General features: G+C 41.1%; 4 protein-coding genes across 14 annotated transcripts in view; 2 read left to right on the top strand and 2 right to left on the bottom strand.

Annotated features, from left to right (window-relative positions):
• Positions 1–18,062, bottom strand: part of LOC120418411 (dual specificity calcium/calmodulin-dependent 3',5'-cyclic nucleotide phosphodiesterase 1A-like) — a 673,125-nt gene that overhangs the window by 144,064 nt on the left and 510,999 nt on the right. The gene's annotated exons all lie outside the window — the stretch shown is intronic.
• LOC128092841 (maltase A3-like) lies at positions 7,745–9,820 on the top strand. Its single transcript, XM_052707739.1, has 3 exons — positions 7,745–8,621; positions 8,678–9,058; positions 9,118–9,820. Exons 1-3 carry the CDS (start codon positions 7,824–7,826, stop codon positions 9,751–9,753), a joined length of 1,815 nt encoding a protein of 604 aa, XP_052563699.1. The 5' UTR covers positions 7,745–7,823; the 3' UTR covers positions 9,754–9,820.
• LOC128092840 (maltase 2-like) lies at positions 10,073–12,116 on the top strand. The gene is made up of 3 exons (XM_052707738.1): positions 10,073–10,643; positions 10,707–10,991; positions 11,045–12,116. Exons 1-3 carry the CDS (start codon positions 10,125–10,127, stop codon positions 12,056–12,058), a joined length of 1,818 nt encoding a protein of 605 aa, XP_052563698.1. The 5' UTR covers positions 10,073–10,124; the 3' UTR covers positions 12,059–12,116.
• On the bottom strand, positions 12,392–14,399 carry LOC120427141 (maltase 2-like). Its single transcript, XM_039591998.2, has 3 exons — positions 13,869–14,399; positions 13,442–13,803; positions 12,392–13,382 (listed from the first exon to the last, which is right to left on the bottom strand). The coding sequence occupies exons 1-3, from the start codon at positions 14,373–14,375 to the stop codon at positions 12,416–12,418; spliced, it is 1,836 nt and encodes a 611-aa protein (XP_039447932.1). The 5' UTR covers positions 14,376–14,399; the 3' UTR covers positions 12,392–12,415.

The following is an 18,062-nucleotide window of genomic DNA, read 5'->3' as shown; positions in this document are numbered from 1 at the left end:
TTTGTTTCCGTCCAATCTTACATTTTTTGAAAACCAATAATTGCAAAACAGCTGAACTAGTGTAAAATGCATTTTAAAACAATTTTTTTTATCGAAATATTGAAACTATGGCTTGTTATTTAAATTTATTAATGATTTTATTATTTATTATCATATAACATATTTTGAAAAATTGTAAATTCCTTCGACACGGAAATGATGAATCACATAGGCTAAATCACACGTAGAATCATGTTTTGACGTATGATTTGCTGTAAATTTACATAAAAATGCTTTTAAATTGAAGTGTTAAATGACTTGCAAAAGTATTACATGATGCAACGTTTGATTTTTTTGGGTTTAGACATCTCTAGCAGTGTGTGACAAGTTGCTTTGGTTTTATTTTATGTTTTTTTAAATTTATTTACATTTTCTTAAATAAATAAATGAATTCCTTATGGGAACAAAACTTTATATAGTGATGGTTAAATATTTTTGGATTGTCATGCAATATATTGAAACAATAAAAAATTAAGCTTGAAATAAAATTTCTTGGTTAGGGGAACTATACCCTTTATCAGCCTGTTTTTATTATAGGCCTATCAGCATTTCGATCATGGATTACAGCTTTCATAAAGTGTTTTTGACTGTTTCAAAGCAATAAATAGCTCAAATAAAAGTAAGCAAGCAACTCTCCATTGTTGATATTGATGTTGATTATAGTGGAAAACGGTAAAAGTGATGAGATTTGGTCGAACGGCTTAGAGTGATTGAAATGGGTATATTTCCCCGGGTCTAGCTCATTTCCCCGAATGACATTTCCCCGAATGCCATTTCCCCGAAAATCATTTCCCCTAATTGGCCACATCCCCGAATACCACTTCCCCTAATCAGCCACATCCCCGAATGCCATTTCCCCGAATATCATTTCCCCTAATCGGCTATATCCCCGAATGCCATTTCCCCTAATCGGCCATTTCCCCGAATGCCGTTTCCCCGAAATGACACTTACGCCAATTGCCGTTTATTTAAATTTAAAATTACTCGAATTTGCATATCCCCTAATCATCATTTTCGCTAAAGCCTTTTTCCATGACTAACAGTTATTTTCTTTCTCAATTTTACCGAACAAACAGCTTTTTCGGGTATGCTGATGATCTCACTGTTGATTAAATGTTGTAAATTGGGTAGTAAAGCCCTTTGTCAATTTTTATGAACAACGGTAAAAAACACGATTGAAAACCATTTCTGATAACTTTTTTTTATTCATTTTTATGCAAAAAAAAGTTTTTGACAAGACAACATTTTTCCGATGGATCAACTATGCCCCCCCTGGATCGAGCTGTCAAGTAGGAGCTTTTCTGCCAAGAAGGGCCGTGAAGTGAATTTTTAGATATTGAATTAAAAATCCCTTTTAAATCCTTTGCGGTCGTACAAAGGGTCATTGTACTTAGTAAAGCTTATTTTTCTTGTGAACAATAATATCACAAATTTAAGCTTAATTTTAGGACCCAATTACTAGATTTTTTGTTGTTCAATTAACATTTGTATTCAACCGCATGATTAAATGTTGTTTTTGAGAAATTTGCAAGGAATTTTTTTTTCGAATTTTGTTCAAGAACGCAAAAATCGAACAAATAGGTACATAAGGCTGGTATAAATTTTTGTTGATTATACTTTTCGCCAAATCCCAAACCAGCAATGCGAATAAAATGATCAGTGTGAACGGGGTTCTGTACTACGAAAATCGCACGGTTTGTTTTCTGAATCATAAAAAATAACAAAATTTCTATTGCATTATTATTATCATGTCTATAAGAAAAAGGTATTTGTTTTGAGAATGTATAAAAAATAGTCTGTAACAATATTCATTGTATTTGAATGAATAGTACCAAACCTTACAACACCCCTTCCCCCCTAAAATGCTACGTCTGTTCTGAGTGAAGCCAAAAAGAAAGTTGATCATTCAAGGCCAATACGAACCTTTCAAGAAATATTATATGTAGTTTGATGTGATAAAAATTGCCATCATTTTTTTCTTACACAGTCGACTCTCTGGTCTATCGATGAATTCTTCAGTCCCTGTTTGCTTTAAAAATCTCTTCCGGTTGTCAATAATTTCAGTTTTCATGGCTTGCATAGACATTTTTCTTGGCGAAACGAAGCTTTAAAGGGTGTTTGACATTAGTTTGGTTTTGTTTGATGGACGTTGCCATGATTCTCTCCCATAGCTGGGTATCAAGAAAAAAATATTTTCAATCGAGTCTTCATTTTGTATCGTTCTGTAATCTGATGATTCTCTTCCTCGACGGTCCCTTGGATATTGACAAGCAGAGAGTCGACTGTAAAATGCTATTTCCCCGAACGCGGTCAAGCCGAAATGCCCGGTGCCCAGGAGCGCGCGCGCTCCGGGGCACCGGGCATTTCGGCTTGACCGCGTTCGGGGAAATGGCGTTCAGGGAAATGACTATTCAGGGAAATGACTATTCAGGGATATGACTAATCGGGTAAATGGCATTCGGGATTGTGGCCCATTCGGGAAAATGGCATTCGGGAATGTGGACGATTAGGGGAAATGGGAAATTCGGGTAAATGGAATTCGGGGAAATGACTATTAGGGGAAGTGTCTTTTCGGGGAAGTGGCATTCGGGGAAATGTCCCTTCGGTAATATGGGTTTCGGGAAAATGTCATAGATTCATTTCCCCTAATAAGAAGTGTAATTTTTTTTATTAAAAAAAATGGTTCGAAAAATGTTTCTTCGCAAAAGTTTTCCACCTTTTGTGATTTTCTTGAAATAATTATCTGATTATCTGTTATTCGATGTAATTTTATCTAAACTTATTTTGAATTTGTGAAATTTCACATTGAAAGATGTAAATTTACAATTTTTTTGAGGTATCATTACACTTTTTTTTGTACCACGTAATCTGTACGAATTCCTTAATGTAATATTCAATAATAGTGAGGTAAATGCATAGTTTTGATAAGGGCCGCTGAGTCAATGTAAAAAAAACATTTTTATATTACATTTTATATTTGATTTGATTTGTACTTGGGTACATTAGTTGCGTTCGAAAAAAAAGTTTTTCTATGAAAATAGTTGCCTTCTCAATATAAAGAAGAAGAATTCATAGAATTAATGACATAACACTACACTAAACAAACTTCTGCTTGTGAAGATTTATGAAGACTTTAACTCCAACTCCGGCTCTAGCATTTCAAAATTGGCTGACTTCGACTTCAAATCCATATAAAGATCCAACTACACTGAAGGTAAAGTAAGCTGAAAGTTAATTTAAAAATAAAAATAAACAAAAAAGTTGAAAAATGTTTCAAATTTCAACTGCTGCTTTATAAAAAAAAAAAAACGATTTCAACGTTATCGTGCCATCACGCTTTTGGATGTTTCGAGAAAATCGCGTTTTAATGTTTGAAAACTAGAGCACGCAGTGTAAACAATAACAAACACGCTTTGTTTGGCTGACCATTCTGTGCATCGTCCCGAATTTTGGTTGATTTTGGTTGCCGGTGTAGTTATAATTACAAATGTTTCCGGGAGTTGGGCATGTACATGTGTCAAACGCGTTCTGACCTAAAACCCCTTTGGCCAGTTGTCACATTTACAGCAATTTTTAGGGTGTGTCAGGACAACAGAGTTTTTTTTCCCGGTTTTTGTTTAATATCTCAGTTTTTAAATCGATTTTTTGTTGGTAAAGCATTAAGAGCTGCACAAAATGGCGTTAATTCACTTGATTCGACCCAAAATCGACGTGCGACAAGATAGCACGATCTCGACGATTTGCTGAGATATCTTATTAATAATATTTGGGCTACAAAATAGCAATCTCCCCAGAGGACAATAAAAAATGGAGCACTTTAGACCATATTTTGTGGCATCATTTAAATATGGTAATTGCGACCGTTTCAGCTCCATCCCTAGCTATTTATCGACCTTTTCCGGGGCCTGTTTTTATCTCAGAACAATTTCGTTGGCTCTTTGCACTCATTTTTTCTCCTTCGTGCGATGTGAAAACGATAATTGACTTTCCGGCTTTTGTTTCAGGCTGGGTGGACATCGGTGCGGTGAATTTCGGCCCCGCGGCTATCCACCTTCTTTTTCTCTGCGCAAAGAAACATTTTGGCGAAAGGGCCTTTTTCGTTCTTTGTTTGCGAAAACCCCTAATTGAGCAATTCTCTACGAAATCGGTCTTTTTTCTTCAATTTTAATTTTTGTATTTTTTAATCCGGCTGAAACTTTTTTGGTGCCTTCGGTATGCCCAAAGAAGCCATTTTGCATCATTAGTTTGTCCATATAATTTTCCATACAAATTCGGCAGCTGTCCATACAAAAATGATGCATGAAAATTCAAAAATCTGTATCTTTTGAAGGAATTTTTTGATCGATTTGGTGTCTTCGGCAAAGTTGTAGGTATGGATACGGACTACACTGGACAAAATAATACACGGTAAAAAAAAATTTGGTGATTTTTTTATTTAACTTTTTATCACTAAAACTTGATTTACAAAAAAACACTATTTTTAATTTTTTTTATTTTTTGATATGTTTTAGAAGACATAAAATGCCAACTTTTCAGAAATTTCCAGGTTGTGCAAAAAATCACTGACCGAGTTATGAATTTTTTAATCAATACTGATTTTTTCAAAAAATCGAAATTTTGGTCGTAAAAATTTTTCAACTTCATTTTTCGATGTAAAATCAAATTTGCAATCAAAAAGTACTTTACTAAAATTTTGATAAAGTGCACCGTTTTCAAGTTATAGCCATATTTAAGTGACTTTTTTGAAAATAGTCGCAGTTTTTCATTTTTTTAAATTAGTGCACATGTTTGCCCTGTTTTGAAAAAAATATTTTTGAAAAGCTGAGAAAATTCTCTATATTTTGCTTATTCGGACTATGTTGATACGACCTTTAGTTGCTGAGATATTGCAATGCAAAGGTTTAAAAACAGGAAAATTGATGTTTTCTAAGTTTCACCCAAACAACCCACCATTTTCTATCGTCAATATCTCAGCAACTAATGGTCCGATTTTCAATGTTAATATATGAAACAATTGTGAAATTTTCCGATCTTTTCGAAAAAAATATTTTTGGAATTTTCAAATCAAGACAAACATTTTAAAAGGGCGTAATATTGAATGTTTGGCCTTTGTGAAATGTTAGTCTTGATTTGAAAATTCCAAAAATATTTTTTTCGAAGAGATCGGAAAATTTCACAAATGTTTCATATATTAACATTGAAAATCGGACCATTAGTTGCTGAGATATTGACGATAGAAAATGGTGGGTTGTTTGGGTGAAACTTAGAAAACATCAATTTTCCTGTTTTTAAACCTTTGCATTGCAATATCTCAGCAACTAAAGGTCGTATCAACAAAGTCCAAATAAGCAAAATATAGAGAATTTTCTCAGCTTTTCAAAAATATTTTTTTCAAAACTGGGCAAACATGTGCACTAATTTAAAAAAATGAAAAACTGCGACTATTTTCAAAAAAGTCACTTAAATATGGCTATAACTTGAAAACGGTGCACTTTATCAAAATTTCAGTAAAGTACTTTTTGATTGCAAATTTGATTTTACATCGAAAAATGAAGTTGAAAAATTTTTACGACCAAAATTTCGATTTTTTGAAAAAATCAGTATTGATTAAAAAATTCATAACTCGGTCAGTGATTTTTTGCACAACCTGGAAATTTCTGAAAAGTTGGCATTTTATGCCTTCTAAAACATATCAAAAAATAAAAAAAATTAAAAATAGTGTTTTTTTGTAAATCAAGTTTTAGTGATAAAAAGTTAAATAAAAAAATCACCAAATTTTTTTTTACCGTGTATTATTTTTTTCCAGTGTAGTCCGTATCCATACCTACAACTTTGCCGAAGACACCAAATCGATCAAAAAATTCCTTCAAAAGATACAGATTTTTGAATTTTCATACATCATTTTTGTATGGACAGCTGCCGAATTTGTATGGAAAATTATATGGACAAACTAATGATGCAAAATGGCTTCTTTGGGCATACCGAAGGCACCAAAAAAGTTTCAGTCGGATTAAAAAATACAAAAAAAATCGAATGACCGAAATCCTAGAGAACTGCTCAATTTGAAAGTAATTTTGTGTAAACAATGCCAGAGCCTTGCGATGGCTAGTGAACAACCCAAAAAGGTCTTTGCTTTGTACATTGCAAAATTTGGCAATAAATTCAATCACGCTTTCAAATGAGTCGCTTTTGTACCCGAAGAATAAAAAAAATCTTATCGGTCCAATATCCAGCTCTACGTTTGATAACGACCATCGCCGTTAAACGAGTGCCAATCAATCATCGATCGATACTGTGAGCTTCAACAACTAATGAGATTAGAACGTCGGGGGGTGTTTTTTTGGGCAAGGGGTTAGATTATTTTTAACAATCCAATGCGCGATATGACTAATTTTGACCGTGATAAGGTGCCACAATTATGGTGGTTTTATTTTTTATTTAGTGATAACGGGATATTAGGAACTTTGGTGGAAAACTTACTAGAATAGACATTTCGAATAAAATATCAGAATGGTTTTAGGAAGATTTTATTTAACGGCTATTAAGACACTTTAAATTGTAAAATGCTAGTTGTGATTCATAAATATTTCATCTTGAGATAAGATTAAATGAGTAATACGCTTGTCCTGCGAACTTGGAGCTGCTGTTTTTCAATGAAGTCAGCTTAAACGTAGACTGATTTATCTGTAACGTACAATCTGGGAATTTTTTTTTCTCGAAAATTTCACAGCCAAAATGGATTATCGCGAAAGATTGCCCGGTGGCGTGACCTAAGGAGGCAATAATGGTTTTTTAACGTCTACATTGGCACGTGATTGTTTATTGAAGTGTGTTGTTTTATTACCTTCATATCGTCGTTATTGTGCTGTCTTGTCGCACGTGCATTTTGGGTCAAATCGAGTTATGAACGTCATTTTGTGCAACTCACAATGCCTCACCTTTTAACCATCACAGATTTGATCTCAATCCTGAGGTATTCAATAAAATAGAAATGACTCCGTGCAGATAATAATACTGTAAGTGCGACAACTGACCAAAGGGATTCCAGGTCAGGACGCATTTGACACACGTACATGCCCGACTACCGTATATATTTTTAATGATAACTTGAGACTCCGGCAACCAAATTAAACAAAAGCGTCGGGACAATGTACAAAATGGTTAGCAAACAAAATGTGTTTGTTATTGTTTACATTACGTGCCCTAGTTTGTGTTTATTCAAACTTTACAACTCGGAACGCTAAAAGGTAAACGCGTAAGACAAGATAGCACGACAACGTCGAATAAAGCCCTGTCTCAAGGTAAGAACTCCTGAATGAATCTAATCAAACTGCACGTAAATTTGAATGAAAATGACTCTCAGAGCTGTCTCCGTCGACTTGAAGTCAGGTGAATAGTATAGGTTGAAGATCTTCAACGGTTCTACCATCTCCAAATGGTTTTCCAACAACTTGAAATCTGAACTTTGAACTCGTTTTAAAATCCGGTTCTTGCACCACCAAATTGACTCAATCACTACAAAGCGTCTTATCCAACGAGTCCATAGCAGCGATTTAAGCGATTGTTTGCCCGCGATCCGACTCGCGCACACACGCAAGTACCGCAGGATTACTTTTTGTAAGCCGGAATCGAGACTTAGTCGCTGATTAGGGCTGATAAGCCGGCGTCTACGATATAAAAGTGCCACTACGAGACGTTTGGAAGGTTAATCGTTGTGAATCGGTTGTACAGACTGTGCAGTGCTGTATTGTGTTCGAAAAAGAAGAAGTGAAGTGGTTGGGATCATGCGCGGAGTGGTCCTTGCGACGTTGGCGGCCGTCGTGTTGGCGCACGGATTGAGCGTCCGGAACGACGATGGTCACGATCATGGGGAGTCGGACTGGTGGGAAGGTGGAGTGTTTTACCAGATTTATCCGAGGTCGTTCAAAGACAGTGACGGGGATGGTGTTGGTGATATCAAGGGAATTACGGAGCAGTTGGACCACTTGAAGGATCTGGGTGTGGATGGAGTGTGGTTTAGTCCGCTGTTCAAGTCACCGATGGCGGACTTTGGGTACGACATTTCCGACTTCCGGGATGTGGATCCGATCTTTGGTACGATGGAAGATTTGGACGCGTTGTTGGCGAAATCGAAGGAGATTGGAGTGAAGGTTATTCTGGACTTTGTACCGAATCATAGCAGTGATGAGCACGAGTGGTTCGAGAAGGCAAAGCAGGGTGATCCAAAGTACAGGGACTATTACGTGTGGCGTGAAGGACGTCGGATCGGTATGGAGTATATGCCGCCGACCAATTGGGTTGCGGTGTTCCACACCCCGGCTTGGACGAAGCTTGACGGTGAAACTCACTACTACCTGCATCAGTTCGATAAGAAGCAGCCAGACCTGAACTATCGCAATGCTGAGGTCAAGAAGGAAATGGATGATATGATTAGGTTTTGGCTGGATAAGGGCGTTGACGGGTTCCGGATTGATGCGATCAACCACGTTTACGAGGATCCGGACTTCCAAGATGAAGCTATCATCGATGAGAATCTTCCACCGTCTTATGGAAACATGTATCATAATCTTACTAAGGATTTGGTACGTAACTTCTTGAGTGTATTAGACGTTCATAACTAAACTTGTACCTTCTGCAGGAAGAAAACTACGAAATAATCTACTCTTGGCGCGAAATTTTCGATTCGTACAAGGAAAAGGACGGCCACACTCGCTTCATGATGACCGAGGCGTACGCTTCGCTCGAGGATCTGATGAAGTGGTTCGGCACCGAGCAACGGCGGGGATCGCACATGCCGTTCAACTTTGACTTTATCATGTCGATCAACAGTGGTTCGCTGGCCGACGACTACAAGAGGCTGATTGATGAATGGATCGCCGCTATGCCGAGCTTCGGTAGCCCGAACTGGGTGCTCGGTAATCATGACCGTCCACGAGTTGCTTCGCGATATGGACGCGATCGCGCCGCCGGAATGGCCATTATGGAGATGACTCTGCCGGGAATCGCTGTGGTTTACTACGTAAGTAACGCTTTACTCACTCGTGATATGCAATACTAATGATAAGTTTTATTGTTCAGGGTGAGGAGATTGGTATGGAAGATAATCGCGATATCACCTGGGAAGATACGCAGGATCCTCAGGCGTGCAACACCAACCGAGATGTATTCCAAGAACATACCAGAGATCCAGTTCGAACGCCATTCCAGTGGGACTCCTCGAAGCATGCTGGATTCTCACCTGAAAACGCAATCGATACGTGGCTGCCAGTTCATCCAAACTACGAGGAAATCAACCTGGCTGCCCAGAAGGAAGACCCCAACAGCATGTTCAAGCTGTACCAGAAGCTGATCCAGCTGCGCAAGGGTCATACCTTCCGACACGGTGACCTGAAGACGTTCGTCCTCACCAACAACGTGTTTGCCTTCACCCGAAGCCTCAAGGATCACCAGACCTATGCCGTGGCGGTGAACGTCAACCCGTTCGACGTGGATTTGAACTTGAAGGATCTGGGCGAAGAGGTTGGTAAGGTTAAGGTAGTGATCAGTTCGCTGGATTCGGACATGAAGGAGGGTGATCAGTATGATGATGTGCAGAACCTGGTGCTCGGCAGGTACGACACAGTCGTGTTTGAGCTTCTGCCCAGTGGCGGTGCCATTGTCCAAGTTTCAGTGCTGCTTCTGATTGCTTCAGTGCTGCGAAACATTTTCGCGTAGATTATAAGACTGGTTACATAAGAACGATAACTAAGTATGCTCTAATAAAATTGTGATACTCCAATAACCGTTTCATATCTTCGATGACTCACCTTCCGCTGATTAGGTAATTCGAACAACAACAGGATCCGATAGATTAGCCTTATCAACGAGTCCAAAATTGGCCGCTTTTGGACGCGTTGTCAAGTACTGCAGCTGTGCAGCTCATACAAGATTTCCCAGCGAGAGGAACCATCAGCTATCTCCGAGTTATCTCTCTCGCAGACCAATAGGGTCCACTCTGATAAGCCTCACATTATAAAGGGAGCAATCGAGCGATGTTCGGCTTGTAGTCTTGTCGTTCTAATCCGCGCGGTGTCCTCTGGGTGGTGATGAAGCGTGTCCAAGTGTTGTTCTGGCTAGGCCTGCTGGTGGCGGTGGTCAGTGCCAAGACTACCGGCCGAGAAGAGGATGGTCACGACCATGACCTGCCTGAGCTGGACTGGTGGGAGGGTGGAGTGTTCTACCAGATTTATCCCCGGTCCTTCAAGGACTCAAACGGGGACGGTACCGGAGACATCAAGGGAATCCTGGAGAAGCTGGACCACCTGGTGGACTTAGGCGTCACGGGAGTGTGGTTTAGTCCGCTGTTCAAATCCCCGATGAAGGACTTTGGATACGACATTTCCGACTTTCTCGACGTCGATCCAACGTTCGGCACGATGAAGGATTTGGAAGATCTGCTGGCGAAGGCGAAGCAGCTGGGAATCAAGGTGATCCTAGACTTTGTGCCGAACCACACCAGCGACGAGCACGAGTGGTTCGTCAAGTCCAAGAGTGGAGATCCAGAATTTCGGGACTTTTATGTGTGGAAAGACGGCAAAGCTGGCGGATTGCCACCTAACAATTGGGTAAGTTAGGAGTGACGCTTCAAGATATGCTGTGATATTAAGGGATGTTTTTCGATAATCCAGCAATCGGTGTTCCATACGGAGGCGTGGACCAAGCCGGAAGGTAGCACCCAATTCTATCTGCATCAATTCGATAAAGGCCAGCCCGATCTGAACTACGAAAATCCCAAGGTAAAGGAGGAAATGAAGAAGATGATCGAGTTCTGGTTTTCAAAGGGTGTTGACGGATTTCGTATTGATGCGATCAACCACGCGTACGAGGATGAGCGATTCTTGGACGAGCCGCTGATTGATGAGAATCGTGAGTTGTTCTACGAGAATATGGATCACAAATATACCATGAATCAGGTAAAAGAATCAAGTTATTTCGGGATCCCTAGGTTTCATGAGTTTATTTGTAGGACAAATCGTACTCGCTGATCTACGACTGGCGTGAGCTGTTCGACAAGTGGTCCGTTGAGACGAAGCAGACCAAGCTGATGATGACGGAGGCTTACGCCAACCTGGAGCAGACCATGCGATGGTATGGGGATGGTACGCGCAAGGGATCGCACTTCCCGTTCAACTTTGCCATGATCAACCGCGTTACGAACAGTTCGGGAGCTGCCCAGCTAAAGGAGGTGATCGACGAGTGGCTCGACACCATGCCAAAGGGAGCCAACGCTAACTGGGTGCTGGGAAACCACGATCGTCCTCGTATTGCGTCTCGCTTTGGACGTGAACGTGCTGCCAGCTTCGCAGTTCTAGAGCTAACACTGCCGGGAATCGCAGTTGTTTACTATGGTGAGGAGATCGGCATGGAGGACTACCGAGACATTTCGTTCGAAGATACGCAGGATCCTCAGGCTGCCAACACGAACAAGGAGATCTACCAGCTGTACTCTCGCGATCCGGTGAGGACACCCTTCCAGTGGGATAGCTCAGCTTACGCTGGATTCACCGCGGCAACCACTGTGAAGACTTGGCTTCCAGTGCACTCAAACTTCAAGGAGCTGAACCTGGCTGCCCAGAAAACCGCTCCCAAGAGTATCTTCAAGCTGTACCAGCAGCTGATCAAGCTGCGCAGCGATCACACCTTCATGTACGGCGACTTTGAGTCGAAGGCTCTGATCAACAACGTGTTCGGGTACACACGGAAGCTGGCGGAACACAAGACGTACGCCGTGGTCGTCAACATGAACTCGGCCGATGTGCAGCTGAACATGAAGAACCTGGAGAAGGACACCCAGAAGCTGAAGGTCGTGGTCAGCACGCCGGAATCCAAGTTTGAGGAGAACCAGGAGATTACCGACGTGGAGAACATGGTTCTGGAGAGTTTCGATGCGGTCGTGTTCGAGGTAGTCACGGCTGGCAGCTCGGCACTTGTTGGATCGGTGCTTTTGCTGCTGGGAGCCGTGTTGCGAGCATTGATGTAGGTGGCTTTGTGTTATTTATTTTGAAGAAGATGTAGAGTAAAACTATTTTTTAAGTTAGTATTTTGGTTTATGTAACTATGATGACATTACCAAACTCTTCAAATGTTGTAACACGTCTGCATCACATGATCAACTATTACCCAACATCAACGATTGGTTATCTGAGGCAATAAAATTCAATTGGTATCAATATCAAGCAATAGAAAACGACCATAATTTCAATACACACCTTAAAATGTGTTCTAAATGTTGATAAGATTAGGGTCTGCATAGATAAGGGTTTGTATGGGGACCACCTAGGGATTGTTAACAACAAGTTCAATTGATTGATGATTTAGTTTTCAAGAGTTTATTTAACTAAAACAACAAGAACTTCAACATTGCTACAATCAACAAACTGATCGAAACTTGCAGTCCCACAGCTCCACTTGTTGCTCCACCGTGACCAATCACGATGGCCTCGTACGGTCCCAAATGCAGCGCCGTGGTGTTGACGGAATCTCCTACCTTGTGTCGCGAATCCGTTCCCACTAAACGCACAGGCGCGGTCTCACCTGCAAACCGGTACAGATCCGTAACGTCGATCGTATGCGGTTCTCCCCGGAAGTTGATCACGATCACGTTGTACGGGTCGAGCCCACGATCCTCGTTTTCGCGCAGGAATCGAACAAAGGCAAAGACGTCGTCGTTGTACGCCCGCGAGCGGAACTCTCCGTGCGTGTAGACGCGATCTTTGCGCAGCTTGAGGGCGTCCACGTAGAAGTGGTACGTGCTGTAGTCGGCTTCTTTCTGCTTGAGCAGATTGGTTTGGCGGTAGAGGGGGTGCATCGGAAGCCACGTGCGAGGAGCGGACGAGAATCCGGCGTTGAAGGTATCATCCCACTGGAACGGAGTTCGCTGAGGATCTCTCGAAGCCCACATGTAGTTTTCCTCGCCCAAGTTGCATCCTTGCGGGTCGCGACTGTCTTCGTAGGACATATCGCGGAAATCCTCCATTCCGATTTCTTCACCGTTGTAGATGACCGCAACGCCCGGCAGCGTCATCAACATCAGCGCCATTCCGTCGACCCTTTCGCGACCGTATCGGCTGGACATTCGGGGCTTGTCATGGTTGCCGAGCACCCAGTTGGTGACCTTGCCGCGGGGCATGTTATCCAGGAATCGATCAATGATGTACTTGAAGTCGGTTGCCTTTGAGTGATCGTTCAGATCCTCGATCATGGCAAAGTTGAACGGGAAGTGCGCTCGCTGCTCCTTGCCGTCGTCGGATTCGTAGAACTTCATGGTCATGGTCAGATTCGCGTACGCCTCGGTCATCATGATGCTGCGAACAACAAAATCGTCAACTGGGAATACTTGTTTATCTGGACAGCGACTACTCACATGGTATCCACCTTGTTCTCCTCCACGTAGCTGTCGATCAGCTTGCGCCAGTGGGCGATCACGTCGTACGTTTCCGGCAGATCCTTGGTGTAGATGTGGTGAGTGTAGCCGTAACTGTTCGGATCTTCCGGATTGTTGATCGGCTCGTCGCGGAAATCTTCCACCTCGAACATGTGGTTGATCGCGTCGATCCGGAACCCGGACGCTCCCTTCTGCATCCAGAACAGCAGAATGTCGTCGAACTCCTTGATCACTTCCGGGTTGCGGTAGTTCAAATCCGGCTGACCGACCGCAAACTGGTGCAGGTAGTATTCCTGACGCTTGTCACTCCATTCCCATGCTGATCCGTAGAATACGGATTGCTGAGAAAGGATTTCAACTTTCGTTATGCACTGACTTGCAAAGCTAAGCACACATGCTATCTTACCCAGTTGTTCGGTGGGATTTTACGACCTCCCTGAGGATTGTCTTTTCCTTCATGCCACACGTAGTAGTCCTTGTACTTGGGATCACCATTCTCCGACTTGATAAACCACTCGTGCTCATTGCTGGAGTGGTTCGGCACGAAATCCAGGATGATCTTGATTCCCAGCTTCTTCGCTTCGGCAAACAGTTCCTCCAGGTGGGCGTTCGTTCCAAACAGAGGATCCACCGACTTGAAGTCACTGACGTCGTAGCCAAAGTCCTCCTGCGGTGACGAGAAGATCGGACTGAGCCAGGTCGCCTCGAAGCCGGTGTCCTTCAGGTGCTGCAACTTTGCGGTAACTCCCTTCACATCACCAACCCCATCGCCGTTCGTGTCGAAGAAGGATCGCGGATATATCTGGTAGAAGACCGTCGTTTCCCACCAGTCCTTCTCCTGGGCGCTGGTTGATCCGACGAGGTAGGCTGCTGCCACGGCCAGCAGTGACCACGTTACCTTCGGTCCGAGCATCGTACTGACTGATACTGACCGCCGGCCAATTAGCCCTATTTATAGACAATTGGCGCAGATTAGATAGATGAGTTACGAGGCGGTGTCAAGCTGCTGCGAAGAAATGTGTGATAATTGTACACGACTCGGTTGATTACAAGTTATCTGGGCGGTACAGTCGAAGATTGCTGCACGACTTGTAATATGACTTGTCCGGTACATCTGTAGTCCGTAACCCATTGACGGAATAATCTATACCACACAATTCGAACACAATCCAACTATAGATTAACGTGTTGCAATTTATGACCGAAAAAAATTGATTTCTCCAAAGTCACGTTTTATTGTGACGTTGAAGCAGCTGAATGAAGCAACCAAAGAAAGTGGTTGTAATTCTACGTAAAATCCGTAGTAACAGTTCAAAAGGGCGAATCTACATTTGTAAACATGCCGTCTATCCCTTTTGCTCAAGTGACAGTTCACGCCAAGTAACAGGGGCTTGTTTACAAACGCAGATTCACCCTTTTGAACTGTTACTACGGAAATGTTAAACGCTGTACATCATACTTTAAGAAGCATGTCTGTCTTAAAACACGTAGATAAAAGACAAATAAAATCTATTCAAGTCGCGTCGAAGAAATCAATTCCCACTCAGCAACCGTGAAAGTGCCCTTAAACCCATCGAAATCCCACCACCTCCCAGTACTTCGTCAAATCGATCTCACTCGCCGGTAATTCGTGAAATTGATTGATTGTGACTTTATGTCGTTCGGTTCAAATCCCGCCCATTTGCCACAAGAGATGATGTATGCACGTGGCTTTCCGGTGAGTCTGCGTGTATGTTCTCCCACTTTCCGACACATATTGAAACAGGAAACGGTTCTTGGGTTCTTCTCGGAAAAAAAATCGTGAACCGATTTCCCCCCGTGAGCAAAGAAACGATCCCCAATATTTGCAGAGCTTTTCCCTCTTTCTGCTCGATCTAGCAAAAGCGTCTTGGTTGGTCGAGTTCGGAGGCGAGGTTTGGGTCCGACGTATATTTACGAGTTGATGCAGCTCTCCACGTGTGTTTATGTGCCCTCTCGGAAGTTGCACTCGGAATCGGAAGATAACAACGTAACGAAAACAATAAACCATATCAATCGTTATCGTCGTTCTATTGATTTTCCCTGGGTAATGTACGCTATTCCATGGGAATGTTTGTGCTAAAGCAGATGGCTTAACTTGGCGTATGTATTCTTGGAACTCTGACGGAATTGTCATAAATCCATTATTAGCCAGCATCATCAATTTGATTCAGAAAATTGATCCTGTGTGACGTCACGGTTGATGACGGCCAAGATAACGTGATGTCTTCTGAGAATCAGAACAAAAAACAACAAGCTATAATTTTCATGAATTTTCTAATGATGTTCCCAAAATCATGAACATTATTCATGAATATTGTTATTCATGACAACACAAATCGGTACCTAAAACATTTCAACAGTTTTTTTCCGTGCACCAATCTTCGAAGCCGGCAAAATAAGAGCAAACTTATTTGCTCATAATTTATTTGCTGAACCCGTTCTTGGAAGCGGCTGGGAAAATGTTCCGTCTCGTGCAAGCCGCTCCAAGAACTTGGCGAAAATAAAAACGTCCAAGAAGCTCAGAAAAAAAAACTTCCAAGCGCAACGACTTGGACTTGGTTGGGGCAGAGAAGGTCTCGGTTGACTACGTCATGGAGACGCGGGAAAATTGGCGTCATCATCATTGTATTTATGGAGCATTGCTGTGTGGTTGTACGTCGGGCAGTGTTCTTCCAGTTATGTCGTCGTAATTTTACGACCTTTTCTTGTTGTTTGCGTTGAATAGCTGGGCTGCGTTTATTCTTAGTGTTGTGAATTATGCTTATAAAGGTATGCCAATTTTAGATCATTTTGAACTGAAACGAAGGAATGCATTTGCACCCAAGTTTACTTGCGTGGGTGGGACAGAGTTGTGATCCAGAAATGTGCTTACCTGGAAATAGAAGAAAAAAACATTGATTAGGATGCATCAAACCTCACTATTTTTTCATAATTCAGCAAGCCGAAGTTTCTATGAAGAGCTTCGAATAATCCAGACTGTGAACATTTTTGATTAAATATTCTTGTTGAGGTTCATTGAACTTCTGCTGAAATGTACCAAATGATTTTTTTTTCATTTTTTTTTTATAGGAAAACACTAATTGGGTAATTCTCTACCAGCTCACACGAAATCGGGAAAAGTTGCCCCGACTCTTCTTAGATTTTCGTGAAACTTTGTCTTTAGGAGTAACTTTTGTCCCTGATCACGAATCCGAGGTCCGTTTTTTGATATCTCGTGACGGAGGGGCGGTACGACCCCTTCCATTTTTAAACATGCGAAAACAGAGGTGTTTTTCAATCAATTGCAGCCTGAAACGGTGATGAGATACAAATTTGGTGCCAAAGGGACTTTTATGTAAAATTGGATCCCCTATTTGTTGACGTTGGCGTACTCAAAATTCAGAATAAATTTATTTGTCATCGAAATAAAAAAAAAAAACTATGAAAAAGTTTTAAAAACTCTTCCATTTTCCGTTACCCAAATGTAAATTTTTTTGGAACATGTAATTTTAAGGGAAATTTAAAGTACCTTTTGAATCAAAAATAACCCAGAAGGGTCATTTTTTCATTTAGAACAAATTTTTTTATTTTAAAATATCGTGTTTTTTTCTAACTTTGCAGTGTTATTTTCTAGAGTGTAACAATGTTCTGCCACAGTGGTCCGAAACCGAAATCCAGCGTGATAAAATTGATAGCGACCACACGTTAAGAGCTTTGGTGTCTTCGGGACAAATGATCAGGGTCAATTGGGGCATCTTTTGGTACGGTGGACATCAGGGTGGTAAAAATGTTAGGGTGATTCTGAATTTTTATTTTGGCGCTTTGGTGCCTTCAGAAAAGTTGAAGAGAACAGCATTCTGAGCAACTTTGCTCAAGAGCACAAAGCTCTTTCTTCAGACGGGAAGTTTCTAGAGTCATTGTTGTAATTTAGGTTAAGGTGTTTATGAAAAAGAGAGTTTTTTTTAATTTATCAACTCATGCTTATGTTTTAGCGAGTTGGTGCCTTCTAGACATTTGTAGAGCTTATCAAAACACACATTTATCTTCCAAGAGAGCGAAAATCGGACGTTTAAAACGAAAGTTATTGCCAAAATACGACGAAAAATACGCCATTTTGAAATGTGAAAAACTCGAAAAGGTGGTGAATTTTGGCCTCGCTCTTAGAAGCATCTGAAAGTACACATTCTAGAGTACATTTGCTGAAAATATCTTGGAGGTCTTTTTTGTTTGACTATTTAATTTTTTAGGTTAGGTTTTGGCTTTCGGTCTGTTTGGGGAATCAAAACACTTGTATGTTCTAAAAAATTTATTGATACGGTCGAATAAACAACAGGATCTTTGACTATTTAATCTCAATTTGAAAATGAGCATTTTTAAATCGTTTTTTGCCCATAATTTTTTTTAGAATTGGCCAAAATTCGTTTTTCAAGACTAAAAATGTTAATTTTGACAAGCTCTAAAATTGTCTTGAAGGGCCCAAAAATATACAAAATGATCTTGTGGTAGTAAAAGAAGAAACAAGTTTTAGCTGAAATATTTTAGGAATAAATTGAATTATTTTGTTGATTCCTGAAATATTTCAGTAAAAACTTGATTCTTC

This window comes from Culex pipiens, chromosome 2, assembly GCF_016801865.2.
Source record: "Culex pipiens pallens isolate TS chromosome 2, TS_CPP_V2, whole genome shotgun sequence".
NCBI classification, from domain to species: Eukaryota; Metazoa; Arthropoda; class Insecta; order Diptera; family Culicidae; genus Culex; species Culex pipiens.
The sequence above is the reverse complement of the archived record's forward strand: the minus strand, read 5'-3'. Positions and strand labels throughout refer to the sequence as shown.